This window comes from Heliangelus exortis, chromosome 3, assembly GCF_036169615.1.
Source record: "Heliangelus exortis chromosome 3, bHelExo1.hap1, whole genome shotgun sequence".
Taxonomy (NCBI): Eukaryota; Metazoa; Chordata; class Aves; order Apodiformes; family Trochilidae; genus Heliangelus; species Heliangelus exortis.
The window spans coordinates 13,532,684-13,547,086 of record NC_092424.1 but is presented as its reverse complement, the minus strand read 5'-3'; the positions used below and the strand labels follow the sequence as shown (position 1 = coordinate 13,547,086).

At 54.2% G+C, this 14,403-nt stretch overlaps 2 protein-coding genes across 9 annotated transcripts in view; both read right to left on the bottom strand.

Annotated features, from left to right (window-relative positions):
* Window positions 1-1,181: 1,181 nt before the first annotated feature.
* On the bottom strand, window positions 1,182-7,300 carry HSP90AB1 (heat shock protein 90 alpha family class B member 1). Of its 2 annotated transcripts, XR_011724971.1 has the most exons (13): window positions 7,165-7,300; window positions 6,917-7,063; window positions 6,531-6,737; window positions 6,084-6,243; window positions 5,745-5,878; window positions 4,934-5,251; window positions 4,333-4,498; window positions 4,000-4,190; window positions 3,575-3,722; window positions 3,040-3,308; window positions 2,869-2,939; window positions 2,288-2,621; window positions 1,182-1,777 (listed from the first exon to the last, which is right to left on the bottom strand). XR_011724971.1 is itself a non-coding variant. In XM_071739317.1 (12 exons), exons 2-12 carry the CDS (start codon window positions 7,061-7,063, stop codon window positions 1,668-1,670), a joined length of 2,184 nt encoding a protein of 727 aa, XP_071595418.1. In that variant the 5' UTR covers window positions 7,165-7,300; the 3' UTR covers window positions 1,182-1,667. The 2 variants fall into 2 exon arrangements, 1 of the variants encoding a protein (XP_071595418.1); XM_071739317.1 differs by lacking the exon at window positions 2,869-2,939.
* A 224-nt stretch (window positions 7,301-7,524) lies between these two features.
* SLC29A1 (solute carrier family 29 member 1 (Augustine blood group)) overlaps window positions 7,525-14,403 on the bottom strand; it is a 33,935-nt gene continuing 27,056 nt past the window's right edge. For 6 of the 7 annotated variants that reach the window (XM_071739323.1, XM_071739325.1, XM_071739327.1 and 3 more), the window contains 11 exons: window positions 14,311-14,392; window positions 13,884-14,044; window positions 13,545-13,684; window positions 13,229-13,363; window positions 12,956-13,053; window positions 12,489-12,579; window positions 12,266-12,357; window positions 12,012-12,120; window positions 11,666-11,751; window positions 9,736-9,935; window positions 7,525-9,098 (listed from right to left, as the gene is read on the bottom strand). In XM_071739323.1, the coding sequence (XP_071595424.1) occupies window positions 8,987-9,098; window positions 9,736-9,935; window positions 11,666-11,751; window positions 12,012-12,120; window positions 12,266-12,357; window positions 12,489-12,579; window positions 12,956-13,053; window positions 13,229-13,363; window positions 13,545-13,684; window positions 13,884-14,044; window positions 14,311-14,392 (1,306 nt within the window). In that variant the 3' untranslated portion in view covers window positions 7,525-8,986. The remainder of the gene's footprint in view (window positions 9,099-9,735; window positions 9,936-11,665; window positions 11,752-12,011; window positions 12,121-12,265; window positions 12,358-12,488; window positions 12,580-12,955; window positions 13,054-13,228; window positions 13,364-13,544; window positions 13,685-13,883; window positions 14,045-14,310; window positions 14,393-14,403) is intronic. The other variant, XM_071739329.1, reaches the window with a different exon arrangement.

Here is a 14,403-nt window from a genome sequence, read left to right as displayed (position 1 = left end):
CCCCACCATCTGCTGACAGACTGAAAATGTAATGGATTTTTTTTTTCCTTTCATCTAAAAAAAAAAAAAAAAAAAAAAAAAAAAAAATATTGTCTGCTAGGTTGGGAACAGAGTCCCTTTTTTTTAATTTAAATGTAGATTTAAAACAAAGAGTGAAAAAACAATCAACAAAACATTCAAAGTTAAAAGAACAGCTGACTTTACTGATTCATTCTTCCTATCCAGAGAGAAATCTTAAAACAATGGTATGCTCTTCTCCAAGGGAAGAAAACCACCCAAGGCATTTGCTAGCTCAGCTGCAGCACTGCCCTAGCTGCCTGCACCCAAACAGCAGCGCCCAAGTGTGCAGTGAGGCACTCCAGCAGCCTCTGTCTCCTCTTCCCTCCCTGTTGAAGATGAATGCTGGCTAAAGCCTGCTCTATTTTGTGCCAGTGGCTGCTGACAAATAGCCAACAAGGGAACTTGGTGTCACTTTCCCCTGCCAAGCCCCAAGGGTCATTTGTGGCCAAGGGTGACCAGGCAAAGCCTGCTCATGGGCTGTGAGGGGGGTGCAAGGTGCAGATGTATCAAAGGTGATGCCCCAGCTTCTCCATCATCCCAGACAGAGGCAAAAGCCCTGGGGTTGGCCAGATACTGCCAAGCTGCAGGGCTGCAAAAGCCCAGAAAGGACAAGCTGAAGGTGGGAGGGGAGGAGAGGTGAAGTCTAGAGCACAGAGCAAGAGCAGTTTGGCCCAAAAGCTGAATAGGAGCAGCTGGAGTAGAGTCCCAAGCTGTCACTCCACCCCCTTTCACTGCAAGGGAAAAGGGCCAATGGCTCCTGCCACAGCTCCCACTCCCAGGAGGCTGGGATCAGAGCAGCCAGCAGCAGTGCAGGCTCACATCCTGGCACCCAGGTGTAAGGTTGCCCACCTTACATTGCAGATGGAAAAGGTTTGTTCTGGGTTGCAGGGTATGCAGGGTGGAGAACTGCTGCCCAGCTAGAAATGACCCTACCAGCACAGCAGACCATGCATTATGTATCTGCCCCACATCATGGTGGCTGAGCAGGGAAGGAGTAGAGATCAGCTAAAGCAAAGCTCTGCAAACCAGCCAGGGGGGACACAAGCAGCCCAAGCCCCCAGGCACAGGCCGAGACCCCTTCCTTCATATCGTAGGCATGAAACATGTGGGACCCCTCCATGTAAACCACAATCTTTGATAACTTTAATTCCAGTAGAGCAAAACAACAGAAGAATAATCAAACTAAAATAACCAAGCCAACTGAAATACATTATCCTACCCTGGGGGGTTGGGGAGGTAGCAGCTCAGAGAAAGGGCTCTCCCACCCGAATGGAACAAAGGAAGTGTTTAATGCCTACTGACAACATGGGAAACCCCTGGAAGAAGCCTGATGCCTCCCTCACCTCCACCCCCCATCAGCTGTTCCTAACAAAAGCAGAAAGACACAGGACAGGCCTCGGGCTGCCTGAACCACTCACTACTGACAAACAGGGAATTGTGCCCTGCACCCTACCAAAAACAACCCCAACAAAAAAAAAAAAAAAAAAAAAAAAACAAAACAGACACCACCAAGGAGTCAGTAGCAGCCGGTGGGAGCAGACCCCCTCCTAAGCAGACATGATATGGGGCAGAGGCCTGGCAGGTGAGGGAAGAGGCTTCCTCCTACTTTAGTCTACCTCCTCCATGCGGGATGCATCTTCATCTCCCTCCAGAGGGGGGATTTCATCGGGCACAGCTGCACTGGGTTCCTCTGCAGTCACCTCATCTTCATCAATGCCTGGAAGAGGGGAGGAAAGGAAAAGATAAGGCCTCCAAGTGACACCTGATCCTAGAGGTACAGCCTCTCCTAGAGTAGTCTGGCTGCTCCTGCCCACAGCCTGAGGGGCAGGGCTATCATCATCCAATAGTTAAGGCCAAGACACAGCACATACTGATTGGAGAGAACATCTAGGTTTCACCAGATGGGTCACATCTGCCATGACAGACTTTTGACATTTACTCTGAAGAAACAAAAAGCCTCAGCTTGTAATCTGAGCAGCCTGGTGGTGGCTCCTGGCTTTGTAGAGGACAGGACAGTCCAAAACTCAGAGCCCTGGGCTTTCCTGAAGTACCTCAGTTCCTGGTTTCCGCTTGGACCCAGCCAACTTTTATGGACACATCCAGTTCTGCACACCACACCAGCATGTCTTGTTCACACACCCTGCCTTGTGACAGTTACACTCTAGCCAGACCAGCTAACCTGCTTTCAGGACCTGCTCAAGGCCTAAGAAGCTGCATGGACACATACCAAGCCCCAGTTTAATCATCCTGTAGATGCGGTTGGAGTGGGTCTGGGGATCTTCCAGGGAGAAACCAGAGGACAGCAGAGCAGTCTCAAAGAGCAGCACCACCAGATCTTTGACAGCTTTGTCATTCTTGTCAGCATCAGCCTTCTGACGGAGGGTTTCCACAATTGGGTGGTCAGGGTTGATCTCCAGGTGCTTCTTGGCCATCATATAGCCCATGGTAGAGTTGTCCCGCAGAGCCTGAGCCTTCATGATACGCTCCATGTTGGCTGTCCAACCATAGGTGCTGGTGACAATGCAGCAGGGAGATGAGACCAGCCGGTTGGAGATAGTGACCTGCCAATGGGACCATGGGTTAGCTGAGCAAGGTCCCTGCACCTCCTGTACTCAGCCCAACTACAGCACAATAGCCCAGGTTCACCTGGGGACAAGTCAAAGCCAGCAGAGATCCTCCAGGCAGGCAGCTCCAGGACTGCTCTACAGACTAGTTGGGACAGCTCAGCCAGCACCTTCAGCACCCACTGCTCATGTCCCGCACTTACCTGCTCCCATCAATGCACGTTTTTGGGTCAGTGCCCCTCACCTGCAGCCTGGCTGCTTAGAGCAAGATGGTGCAGTGCATGCTGGGACCTCCAGTCTCCTTTAGCGGCTCCTCTGCAGGAGATGAGAGGCATGCATTGAGCCACGGCCCTTGCCTGCATCACGGAGGGCCCACCCCTCCTCCCTTCAGCCCTAAGAGCTCTGCCCATCTCACCTTCTCCACCTTCTTGTCCAGGATCTCCTTCATCAGTTTGCAGAGGTTCTCAAACTTGGCCTTGCTCTCCTCCATCTTCTTTTTCTCCTCCTCATCCTCAGGTAGCTCCAGCCCCTCCTTGGTGACTGATACCAGGGTCTTCCCATCGAACTCCTTGAGCTGCTGCACGCAGTACTCATCGATGGGCTCCGTCATGTACACCACCTCAAATCCACGCTTCCGCACACGCTCCACAAAGGCTGAGTTGGCAACCTGCTCCTTACTCTCCCCTGTGTTTGTGAGGGTTAGAAGTGAGATGTCATGCAAGATGTAAGAGCTGGTTACAGCAGGACAAACAGCACCAAGTCACTCAGAACCCCTAGCATAAAACTAGCAGCAGTCTGGTGATCTTTCCTCAGCCCCCAGGGATGGGCTGTGCTTCAGCAGTAAGGGCCTGCTGAAGGCAGCAGGACTTTCCCAAAAAAACTTAAGTTAGGGCTGGTAGGCAGGTAGCCTGCCTCCAACCTCACCAGGGCATGGAAGACCTCTGGCTCACCTGTGATGTAGTAGATACTCTTCTGGGTCTCCTTCATCCTGGACACATACTCTGAAAGTGAAGTCACCTCATCGCCTGACTGGGACGTGTGGTATCGCAGCAGCTCCGAAAGGCGCTTTCGGTTGGTCGAGTCCTCGTGAATGCCCAGCTGGGGGCAGAAGAGACGCATGAAACCTCCAGGCTGGGACCTGCATGCATTTGGCCACCCCAGAGGCACGGAGAGCCATCTCCCATCACCTCATAACCATTTGAGCCCCAGGCCTAGGGTAACCAGAGGGGCCAGCTGCCCACACAGGCTCCCTGGGGCACTTGCAAGACCCCCTCTACCCTGATACCCACACAGAAACAACACAGGAGCCAATCTGTTCCTCAGGCAGAGGGATAAGGGGCCCCTCCCTTTTCCTGGTGCAGGGTGCCCAGCTCACCTTCAGATTCTTGGAAAAGGCCTCATAAAATTTCTTGTAGTTTTCTTTGTCCTCCGCCAACTCAGAGAAGAGCTCCAAGCATTTCTTCACAATGTTTTTGCGGATCACCTTGAGGATCTTGCTTTGCTGGAGCATCTCACGAGAGATGTTCAGAGGCAGGTCCTCTGAGTCCACAACGCCCCGGATAAAGTCTGAGTAGGGGAAATGAAAACAGGACTCTGGTTAGGAGGTCTGAGCTTCATCACAGGAGCTGAAACACTGACTGCTCTATGCCCACACCAGCTAGTGCCTCAGCCAGCTACTCTGTACTGGGAGGCTGAGGGGGGCTCTTACTTAGGTACTCGGGGATGAGCTCGTCGCAGCTGTCCATGATGAAGACACGCCTCACATACAGCTTAATGTTGTTCTTTTTCTTCTTGTTCTCAAAGAGGTCAAAGGGGGCACGGCGCGGGATGAAGAGCAGGGCCCTGAACTCCAGCTGCCCTTCCACAGAGAAGTGCTGCAGCAAGGAGGGAAAAACAGCTGCCAGAGTGCTTCCCTTCTGTTCCACCCCCCAGGATGCCCTGTGGGCAGGATGAACTGCCATTCCCCAGCACTGGAGCTGGCAGGGTGCACAGCAGGGCCTCCAGCATCCAAGCAGCCTGCACTTCCCCTGCCCCAGCCCCACTGCCCTCTGTGTGCCCAGGCTGTGTGCCTGGCATCCAGCAGGCCTGGATGGATAAGTCATGTTTCTCTGAGGTCCAGCACCCTCATGTCCTCCTTCCAGGCTGGCAGTGCCAACCCCTCCACCTGCACAGGAGTCACAGTGCAGGCTGAGGCACCGGGCTGGGAACCCTCAGTCCTGTACTGAGGCACAATCATGTGGTGACTCTGGGCATAGGCTGGGAAGAGGCCCTTCATCTCACCCTGGAAGCCAGGGTGGCCCAGCACTCACCTTAACAGCCAGGTGGTCCTCCCAGTCATTAGTGAGGCTTTTGTAGAACTCGCCATACTCCTCCTGGGTGATGTCATCAGGGTTGCGGGTCCAAATAGGCTTGGTCTTGTTCAGCTCCTCCTGGTCAATATATTTCTCCTTTATTTTCTTGGTCTTTTTCTTCTTGCCTTTATCCCCCTCCTCCTCTTCCTCATCAGAGCCCACGTCTTCAATTTTGGGTTTCTCCTCATCTTGGGATGCTGATTCTTCCTCTTCCTTCTCACCCTTTTCTTCCTCTGCCTCATCATCACTGATCTCTTTCTCACGCTCCTTCTCCAGCTATAGAAAAATGGACAAGCAAGAGTCAGGCTTAGCCCCAGGCAACTGCTACCAGGAATCCTTTTGCTCCAAACCAGAGAAATGGGTGCCCTCTATGGCCCAACAAATTCAAAAACTGAAACCAGGGCTTCTCCTGAAAACAGCCCTCAAGAGTCTGTCCACAGGTCATGCAACCAAAAGCTGTATCTGAGAAGATGAGACAAGGGGGGAGGAAACACTCCTCCCTCCATGGCTAGTTAAGATGACCTTCAGCTGCACAGATCAAAGGCCAGAAGCATAGCTGGATACTCCTCCCAGTGAACCCCCAGCCTCAAATCATCTCTGGCCACAGAAGCTGCCAGCACCACTGCTCAATAGCAAGCAGCCAAGAACCATGGAAGGAAACCTAAGAGACCCTACTCTGCCCTTTCCTAGGGCAGAGCTCCTGCTCCCAACACCATCCAACCCTGCCTCCAACTTTCCAATAGGTCCCCAGAGTCCTTCGCTTACGTACATAAAGTGTGATGGGGTAGCCAATGAACTGGGAGTGCTTCTTCACCACCTCTTTGACACGCCGCTCCTCCAGGTATTCTGTCTGGTCCTCCTTCAAATACAGGATCACTTTGGTGCCCCGTCCAATGGGCTCACCTAAAACATGGGGAAAAAAACATTAGTCTTTCAAGGCACAGTGTTAAAGGACAAAGAGCAAGTAGGACAAGCTCCTCAAGCCTACACGTTACTTGATACCCAATATTAACAAGCCTGACTAACAAGACAGGGCACAAACACAGGCACCAGAATAAAAGGGGTACTTCTAGCAAACACACACTTGTTGTTTTTGTACAACACATACCATGGTCAATTCGGACAGTGAAGGAGCCCCCAGCTGATGACTCCCAAGCATATTGCTCATCATCATTGTGTTTGGTAATGACAACCACCTTCTCAGCCACCAGGTAAGCAGAATAGAAACCCACACCAAACTGCCCAATCATGGAGATGTCTGCACCAGCCTGTGAAATCAGAGAAAGACTGATAGACCATTGAAGAGACAGGATATGTTTGCAACTGATCCACAGCAGCAAAGAACTGGGTCAGCACACAGAGAAAAAGAGGCAAGTGCCAACAGGCAACCAGCCCTACCCTCGTCTCCTCCCTGCTGCTGGGAAAGTGGGGAAGTATACTCAGGTAAACCAACAGTTCCCACAACAAAAAAAGGCAGCAGAACAGAGGTTGCAATACCCCAGTGAAAGGCAACGGCCCAGGCCCTAGGGAACTCCTGCAGCCAGAGGCAACCCACCTGCAGGGCTTCCATGAAGGCTTTGGTACCAGACTTGGCAATAGTGCCCAAGTTGTTGATGAGATCCGCTTTTGTCATGCCAATGCCAGTGTCCACCAGGGTGAGCGTGCGATCCCGGGGGTTGGGAATTATGTCAATCTTGAGGTCCTTACCACTGTCTAGCTTTGAGGGGTCAGTCAGGCTCTCATAGCGGATCTTATCCAGCGCCTATGAAAGAGGATGATGCTTGCCATGGCCTTCTTCCTCAGCAGCCACCTCCCTCCCCCAGCACAAGCTTCACAGGCCATCCAGGCACCAGCCTCCTCCCAGGCACCCTTACTGGGACACCAGCCACACCCCCCAAGTCCCCCCGGCAGAGGATAGAAGGCCACTCCCCCAGGTCTCACGTCTGAGGCATTGGAGATGAGCTCCCGCAGGAAGATCTCCTTATTGGAGTAGAAGGTGTTGATGATGAGGGACATGAGCTGGGCGATCTCCGCCTGGAAGGCGAAGGTCTCCGCATCCTCCTCCCTGTGCTGCACTTCCTCAGGCATCTGCAAGGCAAGCACAGGCCATGAGCACGCTGAGGGGAGGAGGGGAGGGGAGGAGGGCAGGGGACGAGAGCAGCAGGCCCAGCCCAGCGGAACCACCTTACCGTATCGGGCGTGAGAGACCGGGGAAAGAGCTGCGCCCGCCACCCGCTGCGTTTTATAGGCACGGAGTCGCGCCGAACGCCGTCTTCTTCCGCCTTAAAGTGGCCTCGGCTCCCCACCCCAATCACCACCACGCGGCGCTGTGTGTGGGCCTACTAGCGTTGCCGTTTAACGGTGGCAGCCATGGCGGAGGCGGATACGCAGCCCTCAGCCTCAGCCTGCTGCCGGGCCTGCTCCAAGCCGGGGCTTCCCGCCGCCCCTCGCCGCGGACAGCAGAGGGCCGCGATACGGGGACCCCTCCGCGGTCCGCGGCGAGGGGCGGTGGGAAGCCCCGAGGGGGGTGGGAGGGGACTCTTTCCCGCGACCAGCGGCGGAGGAACACCGTTGTGGGTGTGGAGCGGTAGTGAGGCTTCGAGAGGCTTCCACAGGGGTGAGGGGAAGTGGTTCAGGGGCTCCTTCCGGTCGGCAAGGTTGGGGTCTGCACAGCTCCGGGGTGTCCGCCGTCCCCGCTCCGAGCACACGGGCTTGGATCCCCCGTGGTGCGAAGCTGGAGCGATGCCTGACTGGCTAAGGAAGCCCGACGGTGGGATGAGGGGACAGCCGTCAGTGTTGTGGGGTGGAAGGGTAGTGGTGTTGGGGGGGGGGAGGCTTGTTGGCAGCGGGGGTGTAGTTCCCATCCAGGAACAGGAGGTGGCACTACACTTGTTCCCAGGCACAAGGAAAGCTCCACAGTTCACTGCACCCCAAAAGGCGCCGCTGCAACACCTCCTTCCCACGCTGGCCGTCCACCCCGTAGCGGAGAGCCGCAGGATGCTGGGAATGCCGGTTTCTGCTCCTTTGGGCCCTTTCCGTAGCCCTCTCCCCTGGGGTGATAGAGACACACACACACATCCCCCAAGGGGTGTTATATTTTTTTTTTAATTTTTTTTTTTTTTTTTTTTTTTTTTTTTTTATAGAAAATGGCAACTGTACAGACACATTTATACAGACATAGGAAAGCCAAGGGAGAGGCCAGGCCTCCTGCTGCAGGAAGGGAAGGCAGCCCGGGTGGGAAGGGAGTTGCCTTCTCTTGCAGACTACAGTGGGACCTCCAGTCACACAACCAGAAGCATAAAGAAAACTAGAAAAATCACACACACACACACACACACACACACAAAAAAAAAAAAAAAAAAAAAAAAAAGGCAAGGAGAAGGGGAGAAGTTGGGGTGTGTAAACCCCTCCTCTGTTAGTGTTGCCACAGTGGGCTACACTGTTCATGAGGGAGGAACACAACATCTGTCCCTTGGATGCTGTTGTGGAGGAGGATGTATGCCTAGGGGAAAGCAAGGATGGCAAGACAGGCTGGGGCTCTCCCCAGTTTCAAATCTCAGCAGTGGTGTGGGATGTTTCCAAGCCCCCTGGAAGGAGAGGAGAGCAAGTCCCTAGGTGCCTTAGGTACAAGACAAAGAGAGGGAATAACACTGGATAACGGCCTTCAACTCTGTCAGAGAGAAGGAGGCTGAGAATGGCTTTTGGCCTTGAGCAAGGAAAATTACACAGCATGGGAGGTGGCTGGACCTCTCTGAGATCCTGGGGGTCTTACACACACAGCATGGGGAAGGAGAAGGCACGTAGGCCTGAAGGCATCACAGCCGAGCAAGGCAGGAGTCAGGCCAACCCTGCAGGAGTGGAACCGTCCCTGGGTGTAACATCTGCTGTGGCAGTGTGATTTAGCAGGGGCAGGCGTGAGGTCTTATCTCCCCACGGCGCCGAGGTGTCCAAGGCCTTGGAGGAGGATGCGGAGTTGTTTCTCGGTGTCCCTGCACCCTCCGAGTGCCTCTGCTAGATTAGAATTCGGAACAGGAAGGAGACAGCAGCTCCCAGGGCCAAGCCCAGTGACAGGAAAAAGGCCATGATGGCTCCAGCTGTCTCTGCTTCATGGGCATGCACTTTCCTGGGGAAGAAACAAGCGTCAGACCTTTCCTTAGGGACAGGTGCCCTTGTGCCCTGCCACAAATTCAACAGCGGGATGGGAGGAGGTCATAGAGGAGCCAGAAGCTGTGCTCCTTTGCAGCAGAGGAATGGCAAGAGTGAATCTACCTTGGCTTCAAGAGCCTCTGAGTATATTACAGGCTCATAGAGAAAGAAAATTGCATGAGGCAGGCTGTCCTTAAGCTCCTAGCACCAGGGCCACCCTGCCTGGGCTCCTGCCCCCATGCACTGCAGCCCACCAGGCCGAGCCCCAGCCTGGCTCCTCGTGGTGCCTGTGTTCCTGCACTGGGCACTGTTGCTGACACTGCTGTGGATGCTGTGCCATGCTTTGCTCCCCTCCAAATCCCTGCTGTGCCCAGCCCCTTCCCCAGCATGGCAGGCAGGGGAAATGGGGACCCCAAACAACAGCTTTTTCATCTCAGGGGCATGGAGGCACAAGGCTGGAAGATGGGACACTAGGACTGTGTTCCCCAAGGTGGTGTGGTGATTGCCCTCTGCCCCTTCTCCAGATTCCAATGCTGGGCAGAACCAGACTCCAGTTGTGCTGTGGCTGGCATCTGTGGGTGTAACCAGTGCCCCTGTCCCCAGCTGTTACTTACTTGGGCCCGAAGCACATGCAAAGGCTGGCCAGGTAGCCATTGGAGATGGAGAAGAAGATCATGAAGATGATGTACCAGGCGTCATGAGAGAATACGACAGGCAGGTATTTACGGGGCTGCACGTTGCACAGCATGAAAAGAGGGATAAAGATGACACGGAGGGCCACCATCACTGGCAGGAGGCAGCTGTCCTTCCCGGGCTGGGAGAGAAACACATCATTGAGCAGCTGAGAAGTGGGTTCCATGGCCTGCTGGCAGGGCCTATACACAGGCTGTCCCAACTGCGCCAGGAGGAGCCACGGAAAGAGGGCAAAGCTGCTGAGAAACTTCCTCTGCTGCAACCTATCTCAATATCACCACTTGCTGTGGTAAGGAGGTCCTGCTAGGTCTATTACCCTGGAATCCTGTTCCAGCCAGCTTGGGAGAACAGCAGCACTAAACCCAAAACACTGAGCTAGGCTTGTGAGCAACTCCTAAGCCCTTCCTGAAAACAGCCAGCAGGCAGGAGAGCCTCGTGCATGCTCACACGGTCTCCTCCTGCAGCAAACCACCACACAGAATAAGGGTGGCTGAGGTAAATCCCCTCTGGCACCTCAGGGACTGCAAACTGGGTTTTAATCAACTCTTCAGCCTCCTACGCCATCCCCCAGCCAAGTGGGGCAAGATCCAGCAATCCAGGAAAGGAATTATGCTGGGGATGTTTTGGACAGTGCTGGGAAAGGCACAGACCAAAATAAAGTCCTCTCAGATTCTAGCAGTCTCTGGAGACTTGAGGGTGGGACGAAGGAGACACCATCCTCCTGTGTTGTCCCTGCAGCTGGAACCGGGGCAGCCTTGAGACATGCCTGGCTCTGTCTAGAGTCCCCTCAGTGGGGTGCTGGGGTCTCAGGTGGCACTGAGTCTCACCGGCCTGGGGTCAGGAGAGACCCACAGCTGCCTCGGGAGCTGCCTGGGCTGGCATAGCCATGGGACACTTCATGCGCACAGGGGAAAGCTGAGGTTAGGCCATGCCTGTGGGACAACAGGCAGGAGCAGCAGCCTCTCCTGCCTGAGGAGGAGAAAGGGAGCAAGTGGGGCCCCAACCAGGGAAATGAGGCCCAAACCACATGCAGTCAGACTTTCCACCCAGCCTTGTTTTGGAAATGTCTCCTGCTGGGTCATCCCACCAGAGGCTGTGGCCTGGACACCAGGCAATGCGGCTCATGGCCAAGGCTGAGGGCAGCCAGCAGTGATGGCCAAGGGAGAAAGAAGCAGCTCCAGGCTGTGGGGAAACCAGGCCCAGACAGACCCCAAGGCGCTGAGGAGCTTCTCAAAACAAACAGCCTAAACAATACAGTTGTGCTGTATAATAATACTTGGGGAAATAATACTTGGGGGGCGGGTGAAGGGGCAGGAAGAAACACAGACAGGACAGCCCTTTTCCTTGCCCACCCCCCATCACAGCTCCCAAACCTCAGCCCTAGCAGCTCTGAGCCAGGCAGAGGAGACGAGAGCAATGGGACGCAGCAGGGGACATCTCTGTGACCCACATGGCATGTCTCTACCCTGCTCCCAGAACAAGGCTCTTTAAAGCAGCTGTGTCCTGTCCAGAGGCCAGACATTTTATTTTGGGCTGTCCTGTCTTTCACCCTCCTTCCCTGCCACCATCCTGGCTGGCTGTTTGCATAGCTGGAGTGAAGGTATGTTTACAGAGAGGCTAAGGTGGAGGAGCCAGCTTCATCCAAGCCATACTGAAAGGGGGGAGGGAAGGAGGATAGGAAAATACTGTGGTTGTTGACTCTGACAAGTAAATCTCTGCTGAGGACTTAAAGCAGGAGCCAGGTCTGCACCTCCTTCCTCCAAGCCATGGATGACAGCCCCAGTGACAGCCACAGCTGAAGGGCCTGGGGATGAGGAGTGCCTGGGTATTTGCTCCCTGCCTCATGCTTACCCATGTGAAGAGGGCAGTGAGACTCCGTCCTGTCCAGTCAAAGACATTAAAAAGTAGGAAGCAGGAGACAGGGATGAAGTAGAGACCTGCAGAAGGGGGAGAAAGTCACTGATGAGCCCAGGGTGCGCCAGACCCTCCTGATGATTGCACAGAGACTATCTTTAAGGTCTGGGTTCTCCTGGTTTTCCACTAAAAACTGGAATGTTCTCTCAGCCAGGCTAATGTCCACATCATCACAATGGTCTGTCCTTCCCTCAGGCAGTCCTGCTACTTCAAGCCCCACTTTCCTGCCATCCACCTTGTTCCCAGTTTCCTCATATCCCACCCTATCCCTGGCTATACTTACCCCACCTGTTTCCCTCTCCGAGGACAGTGGACACCTTAGCTGTGATGGAAGGAAAGACACCGATGGTGACAGTGAAGACGAAGCAGACAGACACAGCCATGACCCAGAGCTAGGCAGATAAAAGAAAGAGGCTGGTACCAGACACAAGGCAAGAGACTAGCGCAGGGCCAGTCTCCTCTCCCTGAGCATTCCTACACTCTTGCCCCATCCCCTGATATGAGGGACAAGGCAGGAGTTGCTGGCAGCTCACAGACCTTCTTAAAAATAACAGTGACTGAGGGTTTCTCATCAGGGTTGTGTACAGGGATGATCTTCGAATTATTCTGCTCCATTCCATTGGGCTCGTCTGCAGAGAGAGGTACAAGTAGGGCACAGCAGTCCCCAGAAAGCTGGAATCTAATTTAGTCCTTCTGTTGTCTCATTCTTCCTCTCAGCTCTTCCTCTTTTTCCTCCCTCTTCCTCCTCTCAGCCCCTCACCTTTCTTTATCAGGTCTCTCTTGGTCTCCAGCTCTGCATTGTACACACGGTACTCTGTCTTGTCCTTCATGGAGTAGTATCGGAAGAAATCCTGCAGAGAGACAGCCACAGGGAAGTCATTCATGCTGGAAAAAGTCTGCCAGGGGCTGTGTGGTAATAGCAGGTATGGGCAATATGGGCAAATGCAATATGGTGAAAGTATTCCTCTCACTTATACACAATACATGTTTTCCTGCTCACCCAGAGGACCATTTCCACATTACCCCAAGGACACTGAGGTATCCAAGGTGGGAAGTATCCCAGAAAGCTCCCACAGGAAGGGGAGAGCTTGTCTTGATCCAGGAGGAGGTGGATGGTAGGAGCCAAGGCTGGGGTGGTAGCGGGGTGCTAGCCACCACCTTTGTGATGGGATGCATAAAGGTCCCCTGTCCCCCACATCTTTCCCCACCAGGACAACAAAGTCTCACCAGGCGAGGCAGAAGGATGTAGGAGAAGATTGCCAGCACAATCGCCACACAGGCTGTGGTGAAGTAACCGATGAAACTCTCAGGTTGCTGGGCACCAACTGGGAGCAGAGGAAGGGAGGAGATGGGGAGAAAGAAGGAAGAAGATAATGGGGGCTGAGAGGAGCAAGGCCCTGCTGCCATCTCCCACCAAACCCTGCAGTGTGACCCCAGCACATACTGTTGACAGCAGCACTCTGGGAAGGCACTGTCACCTATACAGCAGATATTACTCACTGGCAATACTGAAGATCATCGCCAGAGCAGCAAAGGTGCCTGCCAAGCCCTGCCCACTCATGATGGGAGCTGTGTAGCTGGCAGGCAGAAGCCCTGCCAGCCCAAAGAGGCTGCTCTGCAGCATCGCACCGAAGGCTGTGAAGGCGAAAGATGAGCAGAAATGAGAAACCAAAGGCAAGGCTGGACTACACCCCAATAGGAAGCCGAGGCCTCTGTCCTGTGAGACAAGGCAGGTCCCCCTATTCCTAAGCTCTCTCAATGAGGGTCCCTAGCCCTGAGGCTGTGCCCTTTTCCTTCCCCCCTCTGCCTCACGCACAGTTGATGAAGATGATGCTGATCATGGTAAAGATGAAGAAGGGAAGAGGCTCCATGTCGACCTTCACCATAATTGCTGTGACTAAAAACACCACCCCGATGGCCACCAGGCTGCCTGAGATGCGGATCTGATGAGGAATCCTGAAAGAGAGGGTCTCAGTAAGAAAAACCCACCCTGTGAGGCTGGGGCTAAGCTCTCCCATGGGAATCCCAGCCAAAGACCAGTGTTTTGCTTTTGACTTGACTGAACAGGCTACACCTTGGCTCAGTGCTGGGGCAGGAGGATGGGCCAGGGTTGGGTGGCCCTATGTGGGTGGCAGGGGCAAGGAAAGAGGTTCACCTCTGGTGTATGAAGGAGTTGAGGCAGGTGAAGATGAGGAGGGGCACCATGGCGCAGAGAGTCATGAAGTTGTCAAACATGGACTGTAGGTAGGAAGGGGCCCCATTGGTCTCGTTCCCGGAGTGGCTCATCTCTGGGTCCACGAGGCGGCCGATGAAATACTGTGAGGGAAGGAACCTGGTAGGGCTGAGGTGCTATTAGGCCCCTCCCCACAGCACATTAAGGCCACCCTTGTCCCTCCAGCCTCATGCCCAGCCCTCCTAACACCTCAGTGCCACTTGTCCCACCCAGGTCACCCAAGCTTCTGCCTCTGGTGTGCAAATGTCGGGGCTCTATGCCATGCTGTGCTGTCACCATTACAGCATGGTCCCTAGAGGTGACAGGGAATGATTAGTGTCATGGGCAGCAGTGGGAGGGATGCCCTCACCTCCCTGGCAGTCATGAAGAAATTCCATGGCAACAGCGTTCCCAGGCCCAGGATGAAGAAGATCAGCCAGACAGCCTTGTACCTGTGGAAGGG